Below are 21,306 nucleotides of genomic sequence, written 5' to 3'. Positions count from 1 at the left end.
TTATGTCTACAAGAAATGGGTACAACTTGTCATGAAATATTTTGCAAAGGCATTGTGAGTAACTATGTTCCCTTTTTCAATGTCAGGTACTCATAACTGACAAATCTGAGGCTGTGATGGAAACCTTGGAGACCTTACTCCCTAGCCTAAGGCGACTGTCGTCTGCTAAACTAGACAACCAGCAGGCAGAAGAGCTCGTCGCCATGTTAGACAAACTCATATCGTAAGCATTCATATTGAAAATTAGTAAAATATGGATATGACTGTATTTGTATCATGCAAATTACTAGTATGTGCAACTTTGCTTTATAATAGGAAGTCATCAGTCACAAATCATATCAAAAAACTTTTTCTCCAGGGTAGGGGGGGGGGGGGGAGGAATATTGCAAAACAATGAGGAAATGTTTTTTTTTTTAAAATGCAAGTTTCCAAATTAATTTACATTTTTCAAAATTTAATGCAATCACACTATCAATAAAATGTTTCAAAACGTACTTACTTTGTTTTTAATGCTTTTTAAGACTGTGCCATTTAGAAAAGGAACCAGAGGAAGCACATGGAATGAACCAGAGCATCTTATATAATCACGGTAATTGTTCAGGATACTGTTCATAATAGCTTCCTGCATATTTATTCAATGTCTGTGATATAATGCTTTCAAATGTGTTCAAAACACACCTTATTTTTAAATCTCAGTCCGGGTGATTTGACCCTATCATATTATGCATAACGTTACCTTAAAGAAAAATATACATAAAACCAGACAAAATTGCATCTAATGTTATTATAAAATTTATTAATAATTGCAGGTTTAATTGAAGATATGTTCATCATTCTTCAGCAGGACATTGACGTTCGCCTTCTGGTTTGAATCTTTAATATTTTTCATCCTTTATACACATTTCATTACATTTCGTAGATTGAATTTCATACGAACATTTACAGTGTTTGAGACTTTTTTCAATGGGGTTCAAATAGCACACAAATGAATGATGAAATTTGAAATTTAATAAAATAATTTGTATACAATGGATATCTTCTTATCATTTACAAAATAATATTCAATCCTTCTAACTGCACATGAAATACAAGTAAAATTTTGACAACAAAGTTTGACAAAAATTATTTATTCTTTGCTGATAATTTAATAATAGGATCAGTACACAGGGCAGAAAAAGGTTCTTCAGCGGGCATTTACATTGTTGAAATTGATGGCTAGAGACAACAAACTCGTTCAAGGTCGTCTGTTTGACCGACTAGACATGCTTCTGTCGAAACGAGGCGCAGAGGCAGAATTGGCAGAATGCATCACAGAGGTAATGGATTTTACAGCAATGATATGAATATTCTTTTTCTTAGAAGAAACTTTCCATTTACTAAACATATTGTAGTTAAATAGAAAAATACAATGTAAACGGTTGACATGTTACTTTAAATTATACAACATAAATTTTCATATCAGTAGAATGTAAAATGATCAATGAATGATGACAATATTATGTTTTTACAATACATTGTATCTATATTATTTCTAAAGAAGAAACTTACACATAAACTTTTGAAGGTTTTCACTGGAAATTCCAACACGTGTATGAAGATCCACTCCTATCAGGTTCACAAGATTATGACACTAGTATCAATCCATAAAGAAGATGTTCCACAGTTTCTTGATTTGCTGAATGCCATTGTGAAAGTGGAAGAACTTGATCTTCCATTAAAAAGAAACCAAAGTTTTGTTATGCAGTATTTCATGCAATACAGATCCGATATTGCGCAAGTGATTGATCAAGATGAAGGGGCAAGGTAAATAAATGAATATGTAACCTCTTAAATTTTAGATACATGCACTGGGTTTTTTTTTAATGCAAATATTTTTGGGTTTACTGTAAAACTTGTCTGATCCTGATGTTGTGTATTTCGAAATCTTGTTTACTTCGATATAAGCTTTAAGTCCCTGACAACATTTCCAATTGATTAAAATGTTGTCTAATCCGACCAATTTCTATGGAGCCAGTGGTGTCCGGAGTAGAAAAGTTTTACTGTTTTCCTTTACTGTTTCTTTTTTGCCAGGTAAGCTTCAAACGTTTATTAGTTTTTTTCTTTTGTTTAAGACTGCAAGTTTTAACGAATACAGGACGCCCAGAACTACAGTACTTGATTTCTATGGTGGATGTCTTAGCTACATGTGCCGAGGTAAGGCTGCACAACAAGAAAATTTACAAAAAGGAATGATCAGTTAATTTCACAAACCAGCAATCCATTTTAAGGCATCACATTTTCTGGAACTGGTTTAAGTGTCATATCGCTTATTTTACAAAATATAAACCATGGTGTCTTATCCCCTGCAACTCGATTTATTCAAAGTTTGCAATTTGACACCATTGTTAGCATGATCAGATAATATATATATATATATATGTAAATCGATAAAAAAGTCATTACAAGGTCATTTCAATATTAAGAAGGAAGGATTCAAGTTTCATATTTTTCATTTACATATCTTAATGCAGCCTCTTTTACTTCACTTGAATTTTTATAAACTTTTTTTCCGCCAACAGGGTGAAAACAGGCACATCGAATCAATTTGTCAGACAATCTTCAGTATCAGAGATCTTCTAAAAATACTGACAAATCAGATTATTAGTAACAACTTCAAACTTCCATTTCTCCGCTTTCTTCTCTGGGTTTACCTGAACACTGCAGGTGGGATGATAGAGAGTGGAGCTGGTGACATGCCCCATGATAGGTAAGCAGCTACATAATGATACATGCCCCACGATAGACAAGCAGCTACATAATGACACATGCCCCTATATAGGTAATTAAAATCATAATGATACATGACTCACAATAGGTAAGCGGAACCACAATGATAAAGGCCCCACATTGGATATTACCGCCATAATGATACATTAAAGGGAAAGGAAGTGTAGAAGAATACATTTAAAATATTGTTGTGGTATCATTTCTTTATTCCTGAAAATAAACTGTTTATATCAATTAATGAAACCATAGAACTAGTAAAGAAGGAATTGCTTTGAAAGTTATAATACTAAATTCACTCGGTTAAAAACACCTACCTGTTCCAAAAAACATGTCTTATTGCGTTGAGTGATGATCAATATTTACCCTCTCAATTTTGAGAATATCCCTTGCATATGTACTTAAGTCAGTGCATTATACTAAAGAAACACTAGGCAAAAATGTAGTAGCTGCAAAAAAAGTATCTGCAAACATTCGTACATAAATTCAAAGATACAGAAATCTATGCCCATAATCTAAGATTTTGCTATATTCAGAACGGAAAAAAAACATGACAATACGAGGATTGTCCCAGAAAAAATCGAACTTTTTAAATATTTCATAAATTACCTGACCAAAATTATTCATATTTGGCATAGTATTGGGAAATGATATTTTTGTCATTTTGGCTAAATAATATAAGGTTCCAATGCCATGTGCATTAATGAACAACATTTAAGGGGTGTTAAATAGCGGTGGTCGGCGAACGGCAATTTCTTCTTTTCAAAAATAGCATTGACCGAAATGTTTTCTTTATTACCAGGCTATACAGAAATATAATGTGACAAAAATCTTATCCCTAGAAACTTTATTATCTAGAGTGCTCGTGTGTCAAAAAAAATCAATACTCTGACATCATAAATAACAAAATTATGACGTTATATACACAAACACTATTAATTAGATGAAATTTATAGTTCGTGTGTTCTAGAATGCATGAACTGATTTTGATTGTTGAATGATTTTCCTCTTCCTTCAGCTTAATGTGGCAGTACCTTTCTGAGATAACAACGGATCTAGACAGTGTAACAAAGTATGCGAAAGATAACACAGAAAACACCAAAATGCTTCTAAAAGCACCACCACCAAAAAGGTAATCACTCAATTGCAAAATAACTTTATTTTTTGACAACCTCTTAGAAGTTTAGTTCAACAGTTCTGATAACGGAAAAAATAGTGACTTGTACATTCAAAACTATATACAGTATAGTAAGAGCCTGATCTGAAATTTATGTAAGCACCTAATTGATAAAGTACTTATCTATCACATTTTATATTCTGCAATGCTTAAAGGATATCATATACAATGTAAGTGGTATTATTTATTTACATATTATGTGAAATTAATGATGTGTTTTAAATTATCGATTATGTTCAATGGAGAATAAACTTACCAAAAACTAAACAAAACAAAACAAAAGCAAAAAGAATTTATAAAGCATGCGTTTTGCTAAGGTTTGAAATGTTCACTAAATATAACTGTTATTTAAAAGTAAACTTTCGTTCATACATTTCAGAGAGAATTTGCAACTACATGTACAAGTTTTCGCAATTTATAGATAGTAGTTCTATGTTTTTGTACTTTTTAACTGTTCAAAATTCTCATAAGAATACGAAAATTTCTAATTTCAATAATAATAAAAAAAACCCCAATGTATTTTAAGATTGAAGTATAGTACATATACCTATAAAAATCGAAAAAGCAAAATTTTACTACTGCACATTAATATTAGAATGATATTGTTCCCATACTTAAAAGTTTTAATATCAAAAAATATTTTCAAAATGATTTTTTGTTACCTTATAATTTTACTGTGTATACTATCTTTATGTATTCCCTTTTACAGTAACACCACAGGGAGTAAGGAAGAAGAGACACAGGGAACGCTTCACTATATATTTGATGGAATCATGCCATTTCTTCAGGTAAATCATTCCTCCAGATAAAATTACTTATAGGGAATCTACCATTTATTAGGGAAACAATTCATCTACCTTTGTGAAAGTCTGAATAATGATTTATATGCAATAGTACTGGTCGACATCATGGGATTTCAGGGGGTTAAATAGGGTTTACCTCAGACGTAAAGGAAACTATCATTTGAGATGGAATTTACAGGATATTGTTAAGGACTTAAAATATACAAAATGGGAAAGGTACGGAAGACTGAAGCATTTAATTATGTGTCTCTATTATCCAATTTTTAAATATTTTTGAATATTTTTAATATTCCAAACAACCAAAATGAATTCGAATTACCATATTTATATTGGATTCCGAAACTTCATAAAAATCCTTACAAACAAAGATACATAGCGGGTTCCAGTAAATGTTCAACCAAGCCTCTATCTTTACTCCTCACTAAGATATTAACAGTGGTGAAGGAGAAACTTCAAGAGTACTGTGCAACAATATATTCGAGAAGTGGTGTAAATCAGATGTGGATACTTAAAAATTCCAAGGAACTTTTGGAAAATTTGAAATCACAAGATTTTACCAAAATCAACAGCTTAAAAACTTACGACTTTTCAACTTTATACACAACCATTCCCCACGATAAATTAAAGTCTAGGCTTTTTGATATCATTGATAGCTGCTTTTTCAATAAAAATGGAACTCATAAATATACTTACCTTGTCATTGGTCATTTGCAAAATTATTTTGTTAAAAAACATTCTGATTGTACACACAAGTACTCTGAAGTTGACATTAAAAAGATGCTTGAGTTTCTGATTGACAATATCTATGTGGTTTTTGGAGACCAGGTCTTCCAACAATCTATTGGAATTGCTATGGGTACCAATTGCGCCCCGTTATTAGCAGACCTTTTTTTGTATTCATATGAAGCAGAATTTGTCCAAAATCTTGCACGTGAAAAGAAGAAAACACTTGCTGTGGCCTTCAACTCGACATTTAGATATATCGACGACGTATTGTCAATTAACAATGGCTATTTTCATTCTTATGTCGATACAATATATCCTAGTGAACTTGAGATAAAAGATACCACAGAGTCTGACATATCTGTTTCATATTTGGATATTTTACTTGAAAAAGACGTTAATGGTAATCTAACAACCAAGCTTTATGATAAACGTGATGACTTTAACTTTTCAATCGTCAACTTCCCTTACTTATGCAGCAATATACCTTCATCACCTGCATACGGGGTATATATCTCTCAGTTGATTCTATACGCAAGAGCATGCTCTACGTATGTACAATTTCTAAAACGAGGTAAATTATTGACAAATAAGTTGATGAAACAAGAATATCAGCTGTCTCGTTTAAAATCATCATTTCATAAGTTCTATGGTCGATACAATGACCTTGTCAGCAAATACAATTTATCATTGAGTCAAATGCTGACTGACATTTTTCATACTAATTGTTAGGCCATTATTTACACACTGAATTGTCGACGGATTTTTCCGTTATTTCCTGATCATGACAAGGAGCACACGGCGGGTGTGACCGGTCGGCAGGGGATGCTCACTCTCCATGGCACCTGATCCCACCTCTGATGTTTGGAGGTCCGTGTTTGCTCTGCTCCTATTTTGTATTGTATAATGGACTTTTGAGCTTGAATACTGTTCGTTATCTCCATATATTTCATACATGTATTTCCCTCATTGATTTTTTAGATTTTCTGTCGCTCATTTTATCAGCCTGATTCGTCATTGTTTCCTGATGAGCCAGAAAAAATGGATAAACTTGCAAATTCATTTAAGGTAGAGCATAATGACAATATCACAATTTAAAAGATTACAAAACTACTCTCTCTCTCTCTGTATATATATATATATATATATATATATATATATATATATATATATATATATATATATATATTCAAACAGAGTTTTAAGGATGATGCAGATCTTTACCTTTAGATTTTGCTCTTTTCTTTTTTGAATCATACTTTCAAAATAAAACACACACACATACACACATGGTTAAACCAGAAGAAGATAATCATGTTCAATTTTGCCTGATTTTAAAATGATTTGCAGGAATTCATGGAGGTAGTTGCTCCGTTGATATGCGTAGAGAGACAGATGAAGAACTTGGTTTCCTGTATGACGTCACTATTGTCAGCGTCTACTCTTCCTGTCAAAGTAATAAATCGGCTAAAAAAATTAAAATACTACGCATATAAATATAATGTTTTTCTTAAAAGTTTTATGCAATTGAAAGACAGTAAAGTATCCGACTAACAGACGTTCAATATTTTGATAAGCATTACCTTTTTTATATACTGTAAAAGTGGTTATTTACGCGTGGGGGAAATTTACACTACTTACGCGGTAAGCTTAGAACCGCGTAAAATACCCCCGCGCGTATGGTCACAAAATTTCTAAGTTCTGGAATAATTCTAGACTTTTTCTAATACTGATATACCGGTCGAACCTGTCATGTATTAAACGTGGTATTGAACGCACGCGAGTAGATAAATACATCACAAACAGTGATGAAAATGTTTCTGTTTTTTTTTTAATTAAATTGTGCAATGAAAATGCATTTTCGTATTAAATATCTTAAAGCAACGTCACGCAAGTAGAGCTTCAAAACGTAATTCTCATTTTCATTTCCTTTGTATGATTGTAGGAGTACGTCCCTCTTAATTTCAAATAATTAGTTCAAAATGTTACACAAATTCACAATCACTATTCAAACATATCTATTGAATTAACTATTCAAACATACCTATTGAATTAATTGTCAACACCCGCCACCCAGATACAGGTAAGTAGATCCCACTTTGAAGTTGGAGCTTGCGTAAATAATTACAATGAAGCGTACACCGGTTGTTCACACTTCACCGCTTTTGACTGTGCAGATCGCCGTTATATTTAGCAATCCAAGGAACATGCACATATCGATGACCAGTATAAATTCTTTTTGTTTTGTTTTATTTGTTTAATTTCTAATTTATTTTTTCTTATTCATTAGTATAAACTTCTTGACCTTTTCAAAGGGGGACAACTCGATATTAGTAAACGATGATCGCGTAAATTTTTCTCGGTAACTCGTGCGACCGCGTATATTACACCCACGCGTAATGTTTGACAGTCACAAACGCGTACTTAACAACCAGTGTAAATAACCACTTTTACAGTATATACAGTTGTATTCCTAAATCGATACTAGGAAAAATCAAACAACAACCTTATAGAGAATTTTTCCTTTATTTTAGATCATGGAAGAATTCAATGAGAAATATGGACAGACAATGGGTTCACATGATATTCGGAGTGATGCAAGAAAGGTATCACAACACGTATACAACACGTATTCATTTAGCAAAACATACCTTTTTTTCATTTGAAGCAATTTTTATTGGAATCCAATGTCACATAAAACTTTGCATTTATGCAATGGTCTTAGATTATGAATCTAAATAAATGTTAAAGACCCTCTCAACTAAATACATGCTTCATACATGTATATCAAAACCAAAGAGTTTCCTTGATAAATTGTAATTTAAAACAATTTTGTTTTTTTTACTTTAGAATTTATATTAAGAAATATAAAACTGACGACTATTCTCTCCCTAATATTTTACCAGTCTTATGAATCTTACTACGAAATGGAAGAAGAGATTAATAGACAGCTAAATGTGTTTTCGGTAAACATGAGGATTGCTTATGGAGGTCCAAATACAATAGAGGCTCAGATTGACTACCATTCAAATGCAGGTCAGTATAGAATTCACTTTTTTAATTAGATAATTTCGACATTGTCAGTTTACTATGTAGTATATGGATGAAATCGACACCTATGACCAATTAAATGTACTGAAGAAGAATGCTTTTCGACTAAATATAATACTGCTACATTTATTATTTACTTTGTACATGAGAAATTTTAAAAATAGAATTTATAGAAAACACTTTCTCTTCTACAGTTTATTCTGAGGTTGGCGGAGATGAGGAGTTACCATTGGGTCAAGAGTTTCAGGATCATCTCAAATGTTTCATGGATCCTAGCAATAAAGATCCGATCCAACGATATCGGATGAGCGAAAAACTCATCAGGCAGTTAAAGTACGATTTTCTACATATCGAGCGAAGTATATATTAATTTTATGACATAGAAATAAAAGAATTAAACCTTACAAGAAATATGCCAAAACATTATTTGTATGATATATATTGCGAATAAGATCTCTTATCTTTATTTATGAAAAACAAATTACCAATATAATGCTTCTAGCATTTTTCCCGTATAAATTAATGAAGTTCCGCTGTTTAAAAATCATGAGAATAATTTCATTTGATAAATTACGAGTACTTTATGATTAACCTTTTCATTTTAGTGTCAGAACGTTAATCCTGGTACTTAAAAGTAAATAGTCATGTTTACAAATACAAGACTTTTTCCTCAACAGAATATCAAATCAGTTAACACATCTAAGCGAAAAAGAGAAGTTGGAACAAGAACAGCTCGATGTTAAATGTTTGCAGCTTCTGCGAGCCATGATTTATAATGAAGTGGTCAAGCTTCCAGATGACTGGGAGGCTGAAGTATCCGCCCATCGAAAGTGAGTCTTACTGGAAGGTTTATAAAATTGTAATTTTTGATATTTTGTAAAAGGAGAGAAAGTAGATATGGTGGGAGAGAGATGAATTATAAGCTTAGTAATGTTCATATTTGTTTTCAAGTGTGTGTTGAAACTAGTGTTTATCGACTTGTACACAATACATAACTCTTAAACATTTTAAACACTTAATAGGTTCTAAAAGACTCAAAACAAAAAACTCGTATTTCATGAGATCAGAAGAGAATAAGAGAAATGTTTGAGTGATTGATAAAAAATGCATTAAAAATATATCTTTTAAGTAAACGTATTTACTTTTTTTTTCTTTTTCTTTTGAATGTGATTAAAGGACTAAAGAGTGCAGAGCTCAAAAGTTATAAAATTTTATTTTACAAAAATGAATTGCTTGTTGCAATTTATTTTAAGAGTTGATCCTTTTTTAAGTTGCAATGCAAATGACTTTAATGTAATGAAACAAATGAACATATTATTTTTGATACGTCTTTGTTTTTGTTTTGCAGAAAACTGAAGGCTATTTCTGACGTCCAAGATGCTCTGAATCATTTCGATGTTGTTATCAGCGTCATGGAACACCTGAATCGTCCCCAGGATAATGTGGTCCGGGAAACACTGTCTTTTATATGCATGCTGCTCTATAATGGAAACGAAAATGTGCAGGTAGAAATTATATAAATTTTGAAAAATGATGAAATAAATAAATAATAATAATAATAGATCGGTTGCTGTTTTAAAGAGAGACACCAATCATCTGAAGAGAAATACATATATATATATTTAATGTCAATTTTTGTAACTGAGAAAAAAAAGTAAAAGTAAAAAAATTTCTTATTAAGAACAGATTAAAAAAAACGTTATACACATTTTATTTAATCAAATTTTTATCATTATAGACTAAACTTTATGAGTATTTCACGGGTACAAGAGAGGAGTCGTTTTTCTTTACCTTAAAAGCTCGTATGCAGATGTCTGCCATTGCAACACGAGAGAAGTAATTTTTATTTTTGTTAGTTTTAAATAATAAGTCTTTTATTTCATTTATTGAATAATTAAACCTAGACAATGTATAGACATCTTGGGTATGACCAACATTTTATTGTGACAGGCGACTATTACATGCGATGTACCAGTCTAAGGTTGATGAAGCCGTCCAACAGGCTAAAGCATTACAGAAAGCAATGGCGTCCGGCAAAATGGCACAATTGGTGATTTTTATGATCAAACTTTCTTTAGCTCTGATTTTATAACCTTCATTTCAGAAAGAAAATGTATAAAAATTAGTCTTTCGTAACAATGAAAAACGTGAAGATAGCAAATTTTAATGAATCTCATAAATCCTTTCATCATTATAACGTAAATAGTTATGATAAGGTGATAAACCCTAAAATGAAAAATATTTTGATATTTCAGGAAATATTGAAGGCCAATAGAATAGGGTCAATGATGTCCATGGCAAAACGATCCATGGCACAACTCCGTCCAGGAAGTAATTTGGTAGGATTTTTATGAGTCATTTCAATGATAAAATAACAGTATTACTACCTTTTCTTCTTTTTCTTTCGTTATATATTAATATGAATCGTCTGAGAGCTGCAAGCTTCTAAAAATGCTGTAAATGGCATTATTATTTATTTCCACAGCCTGCTTTACCTGGGTCTCCAAGACCAGCATCGCGATTTGGCTCCAAAGCGAAACTTGGAGGAGGTTTTAGTCGAGAGAACACAATGATGGGCAATCATTTTCTACAGCCTCCTACCCTTACTGTTAATGGCGTCCAGAAATCCACACTTCAAATGAATGGCAGTGCAAATGGTTTTTCCAACCCCAAATCGAAGGTTGCACCAATGGAAAATCCTCCAGAAATTCAGATCGAGGTATGAGTTAAAGTTAGCATTTTATAAAATTAACTAATACTTAAGTGTTAATACGTATTTACGATTTTTAACAGTTCCTTATACTAGACCTTTCAGAAAGAATAAAGGAAGAATGCATTAAGGAATTAGTCAAAAATGACTTTTTCATGTTGCCTGGAAGATGGAAATATATTTGAGTGTTCTATAAGCACAGGAGAATATGTAAATTTATATGAAGAATACATATAAATACACGCACGCAAATAAGGTATAGCATATATATATATATATATATATATATATATATATATATATATATATATATATATATATATATAATATATATATATATAATATGTTGTAATATGTTGTAAATTGTAGAAAGTAGATGAAGAAGAATTAAAAGAGCTGATGGGAGCAGCTATGAGTATGACAGGAGATTTCACGTTCAGGGATGATGGTTACATAGAACTTGTACTTCGTATGCTGGGACTAATGTGCGATAACCAGCACTTTGAACTTCAGGTAAAAAGGAGACAAACAACTAGAAATGAATTTTAAATTGCTATCTCAGATTTTATTCGTGGGGGTCAATGTTCATGGGTAACAAAATGTTCATTTGTTCGTGGGCCGTAAATAAGCGGATAAATCGTTTTTTAAGCAGATTCAATGGACATATACGTTGACCAAAAATTGTTCGTTGATGTGTAATTTCATGGATAAAGGTGACCCAAGAAATCCACAAACATTGGTCCCCATAGAATAATTAATGATTCCACAGTGAATATTGTGTTTTAATAAATTGTTGACTGTAGAATTACATACGAGAGCAATATGACAACATCAAGTCGGTAAACCTGGTGGCAGAAACAACCAAGTTCCTAAACATTCTATACTCCAACATCAACGACAGGACCATGCCGTTAGTGGTGCAGCTCTTTGACACATTGGTAGAATTCACATCGGTAAATATGTGTATTCTTTATCAATAAATGGCTAGCTTAAATCAAAATGATAGGTAATTTGAATTTAAGATATGAAAAAAGAAGATCGCATCAAAATGAGTAACAGAGTATGGAGGATATCTTTCTCATACATAGCGTTTTTTTTTATCAGGGCAATAAGAAAAACCAGTCGGTAGTGTTTGAAAACAAGGTTTGTGATTACATCAACCACATACTTAGGACGGGCCATTTCCCGGGCTGTGGACTCAAGGAGGTAACTGCAAACAAATTTAGTACTAAATTTATTCATTTCTTTTTTTCACGAAAGGTTATTCAATAATTATTGTTTCAGGAGTATATCCTGAAAAGGTCTATAGCAGTGCTGATACGATCTTTGACAGAAGAAAATACCCCGGATGTAGATGAAGAAATCATGGCAAAGGTGAGGAAGTGTATGAGTATAAAAGTTTTTTTTTCATGGTAGGTGTAAATGAATATTTAGGAAAACAATACAAAGTTGAAATGATATAACTCTCGAACCATACTTATCTGTTTAGAGTGTTTTAAATAACGAAACTCGGCATGAACTGAGCACAACACAGGTAAGAGTTGTCACCCTTTGAACTTCCTTTGCAATTGTTCATTGGAAACACTGAAGGGCCTTTTCCGATTTTATTGTTCCCGGAAAATGTCGAGCAATGTTTCGATTGAACGTCTCTAAAAGGTCACTATGGTCGGTGTCATGGGTGAAAAACTATTAAAATTTATAATTTTATATTGGTTGGATTTTACTTTAAGAAATTATTGTGTAGAAAGTAAATAAAAAGAAATTCATAGGTTTGTTTGTCAGCAAGGTTTTTGAAATTTTCCTATACTCTAATAAATTCATAGACCATAGGATCTTCGTATTACTTGTATTAGTGTGTGCCCTATATAGTGATAACATTTGCTTTTAATGCTAATAAAGCAACTGTTTTGTCTGTCCAAATCTCCTCTCGGTGTATTCGTTATATCTGTATTTTATTCAACAGTACAAGACTAAGGTACATGTAACAGGCTTACATGCTGTAAGCTTTTTTGCAAATTGTTTTATTATTGCTTTTTATTATCATTTTATTATTGTTGACGTGTTTTTTTTTTACTGTTAAAGTATTATCAGGTGGTGCAAACATATATTTTAAGAAATATTGTCTATATGTAGCTTTTTAAAAAAGTTAAATATAAATAAAGGATGTGAATAACCCTGTAAATTCAAAATTCTATAATAAAAAATCGAAGATTTTTTCATTAAATCAAATACAAATGCATGTTTAACATAAAACTACGTTTTTAAAATAATGTGCTATTGTTATGAAATCTATACGCACAGGAAGTAATGGAGTACCTCGATGAGGACCATTGCGTCAACACGATGACTGAAGCCTACTCTCAAATCATGGTAATAATATTTGTTTGCAATGTTTCATCTATTTTTGAACATATACCTTTCTTTTTTAGTTCTTTTTTTATGAAAAGAAATGATAAGCTTGATTATTTTGCTCATTCTTTTCTGTCATAGAGTATGAGTAAATCTCGTTCATCTAAGGTATAAAAATGTGTTTTCTGTTGAGTCTTTTTTTCATTTCCCCCATCGATTGCACTACACAACATGTGTGTCTTCATACCTTTGAGACTTTGGTACATGTAAAACGTGCATGATTCCTCTTTGAAAAAATATTATTTTCATTTTAGAATATTTTTAAAAAGGAAATGAAAAAAAAAAAAAAAAAAAATCACGAGTTGCTTTCATATGCACATATATTTTTATTTTCCAAATTGTACGTTGCTTATGAATAAATCATTTTAAAAAATCGTAAATATTTAAATTAAGGATGCGAGAGAACTGCATTCAGCCAAGTACATGAACATACTAATTTTCCTTTTGGGATTTTTCAATTTTTTGCACAGTACAGCTTTAAGATGTGAATCACATTCTATACTCCTGCTAAAAATACTTGTTTATCACACCTTAATTAGACGAATATTTAACAAATTATTTGTTTGATTTTTTACTAATAGAATATTTTGCAATTACTCTGTAACATATTTGATAAAGAACTTTCCCCTGATTTATTATAAGATGTGATATTTGATAATTAATACAGGACTGGACTTGGTTACATAATTATCAATATCAACTTATTCAGTTATTGATTCTTGAGCTCCTTAAAAAGCATATTTTTTATTAAAATGATTTCAGGGTGATCGCAGAGAGTTTGAAGAACTGTATGATTTGATTGAGAGTACTGGCTTCGCCTACTTTCATATACTGTGTCGTGAAATGGATATGGACCCGAGTTTAGGGAGGGACAGTATGTATTATCTTATTCTAGTCAATATGATATTATACTAGTCAATATAATCAATAACAGATTGTGTACTGAGTATGTTATCTACTTAATAGTAATACGTCACAATGGGAAATATGATTGCTGAAAGGTTTTTTTTTCAAGCAAAAAATCCATTCTATATATTTTTGTCTCTTACTCTTCAATCATATTTTTAATTTATTTTATTTTTTTATTTTTCAACCATTTAAGTTGATTTTTTAAGGTGTCTCAATTCTAAAGAGAGATGTGATGTTTCACGATTCTCTTAAATTCCTTATTTAGAATACTTTATATCTATTTGTCTTACCTTACTAACAGACTTGGTTAAGACAGACATGCAGCGAGCTGCTTGGGATTACTATGCAGCTAGTAGTTTGTCCATTGAGATTTTGAAAGACGATGCCTTGCAGAAAGTTTATTTCCGGGTCAAAGATAAAGTAAGCGGATAGATTTTTTTTTGGACCTTTATAAATAAGATATTTGCCTTAATTTGAATTTGTAAGTAATTGAAGGTTACTTGTACATTTCCTTCATTATATGAGGTGCTTAGTTAATATTGAAATTTAGAAATAAAATTTTCAATACTGTTGTTGTATGGTTACTGATAATCTTTTGAAATTTATAATGAGCACATTATGAGAAATTATATGTTTATTATAAGTTTCTATATCATGTTCATTCCTTGTAAAGTTTATTGCACCTTTTCGTAATTTAAAGTCTTTACTTCACAATTTAATTAATTTTGATATGAAGATATAACTCTGTGTCGTATATATATATTTATTACATTTTCAACAGTGAAATACTGTGATTTATTTATTGAATAAAAGTGATATTCTCTCACAGTGTGAAAGGATACCAAAGTGATATTCTCTCAGTATGAAAGGATATCAAAGTCAGTAAAAAATAATTTCTGGCCTATTATAAGATAGATATAATAACTAAACCGTCTTAATTGAGACTATAATTGCCAATTTCTTCCCAAATATGTTGCTAAATCCATGTCACAATGTTCTAAACCTCACAATTGCTGAGCTATAATGTCTCAACCGCTCAACTATGACGTCACAGCCTATGACACTGTGTTAAGAAAAGACAGAGGCAGAGGGAAAATCAACGAAATAGTAATAAACAGAAAACTCAATGTTGTGTAGTTGAATATAGACTTTATTTCACCCTTGAGACAGAATTTTATTTTATATTTTCACTCTTGCTTCGCACTCGTGAAAATATTAAAAAAATCCTGTCCCTCTAGTGAAATAAATTCCATATCCAGCTACAAAACATAGAATATCCTCTATTTCTTATTTTAAATCTAGAACTACTCTTTGAAAAAAAAAATAAAAGATGGATGATAAATAACAATTTTAACAAGGGTTTTGGTACAAAGAACATTGATTTTAAATCACAGGTTATGAGTATTGTTACTGTTTTATGTTAACTATACTTTTGCAATATAAATACATTCTCCGTCTTATCAATATATCCAATTTAAAATCTAGAACTACTCTTTGACAGAAGGTACTCTTTAATTTCAAATCCAAAAGGTTTTTATTGAAAATAACATTGATTTTGAATCTGACGTTATCATTATTGATAATAAAACTGCTTTATGCAAATAGCACATATACATTTAAAATAATTCTCATTGCTTCAGAACGTGTTAAGAGAAGAGATCAAAGAAAAGTTTAAATACGAGGTTGACAGAACCTCCCCAAGTAACAAAATTAGAGATTTCATGGATTGGGCCAGTGATATCATCCAGGACATCAAATATCAACGAAAGATCCACTCCAACATTGTCGGAAGGATATTACTTAAAATGTGGTCAGTGTAAATAAAAGCTAGAGATTTTTCAGATTAAAATGAGGAAAGTGACGATTGTTTTAATTTAATGTCACATTTTTTCATTTTCTAAAAAATTATACCATGATATTTAAACTTTCCATCTTCCATACCTGTAGTTGTTAATTCTAGGCTTCCCATGAACTATATCGTGCTCTTTTTGAGTTTCATCATTAGCTGCGTCATCATGGTGACATGGAGAGACCCCAAAAACGCGGATGGAACCTCGAACACGGGGAGGTAACTCTTTACATTCCATTGAATGACAATTATATTTTGACGGAAAAGGAAATCTTAACTTCAATTTCTCTTGTTTTTTAGCATAGTCCCTGAGTTCACCATAGATAGCAGTACATACTATCTGTTTTTGTATGTGTGCGGAGGAATACACAACTTTCTTAGCTTAAGTATGTTGGTGACATTTTTAATTTCTAACCAGCCAACGTTCCCTCCATACAATTGGCTCAAAAAGAAATTGTGAGTACTTTAAACTTTGTGTCTAATATAAAATTGAATTAGGGAAGCAGCCCTCTTGAGTATGATTAAAGATAATGAAATAAAACACGCTTTATGCAAATCCTATTTTGTGATTTCCCCATCTATTTCAGGTCGTCTAATCGTGAAGATGGCGACGATGATGACGTCAGATCGTGGCATGAAAAGAAATCGGACCAATCACATCTAGAATTTGAAATTTACAACATATACACAATTTATTATTTTGTAAGAAAAATATTAACTTGTCACTTTAATTATATAATCATCTTTTCGATCCATGAAAGAACTAGCTACACATCATTTAACAATTACATATGGGAAAATTTGAAATATAATGCATATTTCTTTTTTAGAGTATGTAACTGAAATTAATATAACTATCAATAAATCAAATAACTGTACTTCCTTTTTTAAATAAGTAAATGTACTTGCTGTTAATTTCTTTGTTGAGAAGAGATTAAGATATACTTACTCCATTATTTTTGGAAAATATGTATCTAAATATTTTCTTTCAAAGATAACATTTTTAGTTCCTTTTCACCGCATCAAATAATAATTTGCACTAATTCTCTACTTTCAGCTGTTTTTCGTGTGCTCCGTTCTAGGTACAGTTTATTATGGGTATTTCTTTTCCTTCCACTTGCTCCATTTAGCTGAATTAAATCAGCTCCTAAAGAGGGTCCGACAGGCAGTTACCACCAATGGTGAGCAATTATATTTATGATATGTAATGCTAAGTACATTCTGCTTGCATGATATCTTTGTGTCCGAGAAAAAGTTTCCAGAAAATCGGTTAATATCTGGTTCTAGTTTATTTTATGCATTTTTAATTTATCCTTTATTCTTCCATTTTCGATTTGTTCAAATATGATACCCTTGAAAACCCAGTAACTTTTTTAAATTGGCATTTTTCCAAGTACTTAGAAGCTCTGGTTTCATACACCAAGAACAGTGTTTGTTATAATTTACTTAAGATGAAATAATTTAATGTATTTCAGGTAAATCTTTGTTAATGGTTGCCCTCCTTGGCTTGGCTATTTTTTTCTGCTACTCCTTGGTGGCCTTTGCTGTGTTGCGGGAGTCATTCTTCCAAGAATCAGCCGGACGACATTGTCGAACTGTTTACCAGTGTTTTATCACTATGATTCATCATGGCTTTGTTGACACACCTTATACGGTTTATATTTGTTGTATTCTTTTTTTATCGTAATGAACAATTATACGAAATCACAATATAACTTAGGAATCTTTGTAAGAAACAAATGCATAAACTCAGCGAAGTGCACTACTGCAAATATACATGTTATATATGAAATTGATAATGAAGAAGGAAATGCCTTGAGTAGGCAATTTATTTATGTATTAAATTTGCTAAATTAACTTTTATTTGACCTTTTTCAGACCTTTGAAGGTATTATGACCTCTGACTATACTGACGTCATCAAAGTGACGATATTTGATGTCACATTCTTCATTCTTATCACCACTATTGGGCTGAATATTATCTTTGGTATCATAGTGGACACGTTCTCACAGCTTCGAGATGCCAAGGTATGACCATCTCTCTCTCTCTCTTTTTATACAAACACACACCAGGTTATATAATAGCAATTTTGTAACAAATTCTAACGACCCTACCAGGCGATTGTTTGACTTTAACACCAGAAGTCAGTCATCGTTATTTTTATGATAATTCATCTTTTTTTCAGTGGGAAATTGACAAAGATATGATGAATAACTGCTTCATTTGCAGCAGAGAATCCTATGATTTTGAGAGACATGGCGGGGTGAGAATGACGATTAAACTCATACTATGAAAGTTTAAATATTTTAAAACTAAAATACTATAAGTAAAATACTTACAATGGTTATAGATTATTTTTAAAAACGACATTATAAAGAATGTGTTTTGAAAACTTGCAAGCTCTAAGAATAGTTTGTTAGTGCGTCACATTTTGTAGTTGCTATACCATATAATAGCAGCATCAAAGAAAAAGCATAAAAAAGGGAAGATTTTTATAGCTGTTGTATTTTATAATTATGTTGTTGTTTAATCGTTGTTATTGCTATCTTTATAAAACTGCTTTGAAGTTTATTGAACATATATCTTGACAACTTGCGTAAATGTTCGAAACCAAAACCTTGCTTTACTTCAGATAAAAATAATCATGGTCCCTCGATAGCAATGCCTGAGAATCATGTTATTCTGTGCTGTACAAAGAAATGGTTCCGTTGTTAACAAATATTTCCTTTTTCTATACGATGTTTTTTTAACCAATGTTTATGAAAGAATTTTGATTCGTTCTAAACAGAAACTAAAATGTTCCGTTACGTATCGTTTAAGATATCCGACCCATAATAGCCTCAGAATCGATGAATGTGCAGTAATGCATAATAGATAAGTGTGGGCTGAATTCTTAGTTATTCAGACATATTTTTATATGTTTTATTATCAGTAAGTAAGAGCAGAATGTTCCCTTATTAATGACCTTGTCCTGTCCTTTGTCTCTCCCTTTGCTTTCGATCGATAAAAATCAATTCTGAAAAAATCTATCTGGTAAAAATTTAGTCTTCAATCAATACAACTTTCCATCACAGCATTTATCAATATTTTTCATTTTCATAAACATTGATTGTCCCCATAGACCTTAGTAATACCTACATTGATTACATGTAATTACTCCTTAGGTAATTATATTTTTGAAAATTTCTCTTGGTATACTTTCTTCTACTCTAAAATGCTTTGAATTAATAATAGAATATTTTACACATGATGGATATTTAAGGTTAGAAAATAAGGTCCTAATATGGGTAGGATACCTTAAAATGATAAGACTTCCCTTGTACAATATCAAATTACTTTGTTTGTTTATTTATTCAATCGTTTCTGTGATTTGTTTGATCAACATGAAAATGAAAAAAAAAAAGTAAATTATTTCTTATATAACTGTGCTTGATTTATTCGGATAGTGGAGATAGATTTTATCTAAGAAAAGGGATAAATGGTACCTTTTTGGAAGCCCAACATTTTTCCCATTGTACTAAAGTGAATATAAAACAGAATTTTTACGGAATGATTTCAGGGTTTTGAGAAACACGTGAAAACAGAGCACCACCAGTGGTCCTACCTGTTTTTCTTCATCCACCTGACAGAAACACGTCCTAACGATTTCTCCGCTCTGGAGTTGTTTGTTTACAACCAGCTAGAGAGACATATTTATGATTTCTTCCCCCTGAATCGAGCCCTCAGTCTACAAAACGAAGAGGACTCTAATGAACGAAAAGTAGAGATTTTACGTATTCAAGTGGAGTACATGGTCAACAAAATGAAGGAAGAGGTGGGGATAGTTTATGTTTTTATTGTTGAATTTAAAACAAATGCAACGATAAAACATGATAAAAATTATTAAAGTGGCCTACTTAAGACATTTGAAGAAAGAGAATAATTGTATCTTGTACATTACTGGATAAAGCGCGTGCAGGCATGACTCAGATCGGTATTGTCATTCCTACAGCAACCAGATGATCAAGTTAAACAAAATATAACAAGAAATTATTAAAAAAATTATTAAATGCACTATATGACTTTTTTCTGTAAACATTTAGATCTTGGTTAGGAAGAGGGAATTTGTGCAACCCCCCCCCCCCCCTTTTAAAACATAAATTCTACAACATTTTTTTATGTTCAAATTTCAGGCAGCTGAAAAGGAAAGACAAAAAGAGAAGCAGCGCCAGCTGGCCTGGGAGGCGGAGCATAAGGCTCCTGTGACCAATAAAATGTCTCCAAAGTCTTCTAAAAATACTATCCACAAGTAATCAATGAAAAGATCATTCACAAGTTACCAATAAAAAGAACATTCTCAAGTAGCCAATAAAAAGAAGTTCTTAAGTAACCAAGGAAAAGACTTTTTTTAATATGGGTAAACGTTCAACATTTAAATTACACAAGAAGAGGAAAGGAAACAGAATTTTGAAACTAAAAAGTGCTTCCTTTGAAATATGCATGCATGACGTTTACATACACAGAGCGTCAAATGGAAATATATCTCGGGCGCTAATTTGAGTAAACACTGGGTATTATACAGTCATGTATTAATGTTATCTGGTTTTATTTGTTCTATAAGAACACATTGCTTTATAAGAACACATTTGTTGTTATTTTATTTTGTTATTTCTTATTTTGTCTGCATAATCCCACGACAGAAAAGTTGAATTAACTTACTTTTGGTATGACTTTAATTCATTGTGTTTCAGCTTGCATTTTAACAAATTACAATAACTTAGTTTTTTAAGCTCATCTGAGTCAAGACATTAATTAGTTTTTCTGATAGAGATCATTTCCGGTGTCCGTCTGCCTATCTTTTTGCATCCTTTGTAAACTTTCACATTTTCAGCTTCTTCCCGATAAATAACGAAACATTTCAACCAAAATTGC

At 31.4% G+C, this 21,306-nt stretch overlaps 1 protein-coding gene across 1 annotated transcript in view; it reads left to right on the top strand.

The window, feature by feature from the left end:
- LOC133186953 (inositol 1,4,5-trisphosphate receptor type 2-like) overlaps positions 1 to 20,889 on the top strand; it is a 41,950-nt gene extending 21,061 nt beyond the window's left edge. The window contains exons 30-67 of the mRNA XM_061322336.1: positions 87 to 223; positions 522 to 589; positions 810 to 865; positions 1,155 to 1,316; positions 1,565 to 1,803; positions 2,112 to 2,193; positions 2,559 to 2,746; positions 3,782 to 3,895; positions 4,650 to 4,728; positions 6,448 to 6,534; positions 6,817 to 6,921; positions 8,001 to 8,072; positions 8,373 to 8,502; positions 8,712 to 8,850; positions 9,195 to 9,347; positions 9,866 to 10,022; positions 10,256 to 10,353; positions 10,468 to 10,567; positions 10,773 to 10,856; positions 11,003 to 11,236; positions 11,597 to 11,740; positions 12,031 to 12,180; positions 12,332 to 12,433; positions 12,512 to 12,625; positions 12,884 to 12,892; positions 13,529 to 13,597; positions 14,399 to 14,471; positions 14,847 to 14,965; positions 16,186 to 16,355; positions 16,506 to 16,613; positions 16,695 to 16,850; positions 16,982 to 17,096; positions 17,452 to 17,575; positions 17,870 to 18,048; positions 18,273 to 18,422; positions 18,581 to 18,658; positions 19,955 to 20,209; positions 20,568 to 20,889. Coding sequence (XP_061178320.1) covers positions 87 to 223; positions 522 to 589; positions 810 to 865; positions 1,155 to 1,316; positions 1,565 to 1,803; positions 2,112 to 2,193; positions 2,559 to 2,746; positions 3,782 to 3,895; positions 4,650 to 4,728; positions 6,448 to 6,534; positions 6,817 to 6,921; positions 8,001 to 8,072; positions 8,373 to 8,502; positions 8,712 to 8,850; positions 9,195 to 9,347; positions 9,866 to 10,022; positions 10,256 to 10,353; positions 10,468 to 10,567; positions 10,773 to 10,856; positions 11,003 to 11,236; positions 11,597 to 11,740; positions 12,031 to 12,180; positions 12,332 to 12,433; positions 12,512 to 12,625; positions 12,884 to 12,892; positions 13,529 to 13,597; positions 14,399 to 14,471; positions 14,847 to 14,965; positions 16,186 to 16,355; positions 16,506 to 16,613; positions 16,695 to 16,850; positions 16,982 to 17,096; positions 17,452 to 17,575; positions 17,870 to 18,048; positions 18,273 to 18,422; positions 18,581 to 18,658; positions 19,955 to 20,209; positions 20,568 to 20,687 — 4,719 coding nt within the window. The 3' untranslated portion in view covers positions 20,688 to 20,889. The remainder of the gene's footprint in view (positions 1 to 86; positions 224 to 521; positions 590 to 809; positions 866 to 1,154; positions 1,317 to 1,564; positions 1,804 to 2,111; positions 2,194 to 2,558; positions 2,747 to 3,781; positions 3,896 to 4,649; positions 4,729 to 6,447; positions 6,535 to 6,816; positions 6,922 to 8,000; positions 8,073 to 8,372; positions 8,503 to 8,711; positions 8,851 to 9,194; positions 9,348 to 9,865; positions 10,023 to 10,255; positions 10,354 to 10,467; positions 10,568 to 10,772; positions 10,857 to 11,002; positions 11,237 to 11,596; positions 11,741 to 12,030; positions 12,181 to 12,331; positions 12,434 to 12,511; positions 12,626 to 12,883; positions 12,893 to 13,528; positions 13,598 to 14,398; positions 14,472 to 14,846; positions 14,966 to 16,185; positions 16,356 to 16,505; positions 16,614 to 16,694; positions 16,851 to 16,981; positions 17,097 to 17,451; positions 17,576 to 17,869; positions 18,049 to 18,272; positions 18,423 to 18,580; positions 18,659 to 19,954; positions 20,210 to 20,567) is intronic.
- The last annotated feature ends 417 nt before the right edge of the window (positions 20,890 to 21,306 follow it).

The sequence above is a fragment of the Saccostrea echinata genome, unplaced genomic scaffold, assembly GCF_033153115.1.
Source record: "Saccostrea echinata isolate AGI-Se365-2 ecotype Australia unplaced genomic scaffold, CSIRO_AGI_Sech_v1 ptg000014l, whole genome shotgun sequence".
In the NCBI taxonomy this organism is placed as follows: domain Eukaryota; kingdom Metazoa; phylum Mollusca; class Bivalvia; order Ostreida; family Ostreidae; genus Saccostrea; species Saccostrea echinata.
This window is presented reverse-complemented; position numbering and strand designations above follow the sequence as displayed.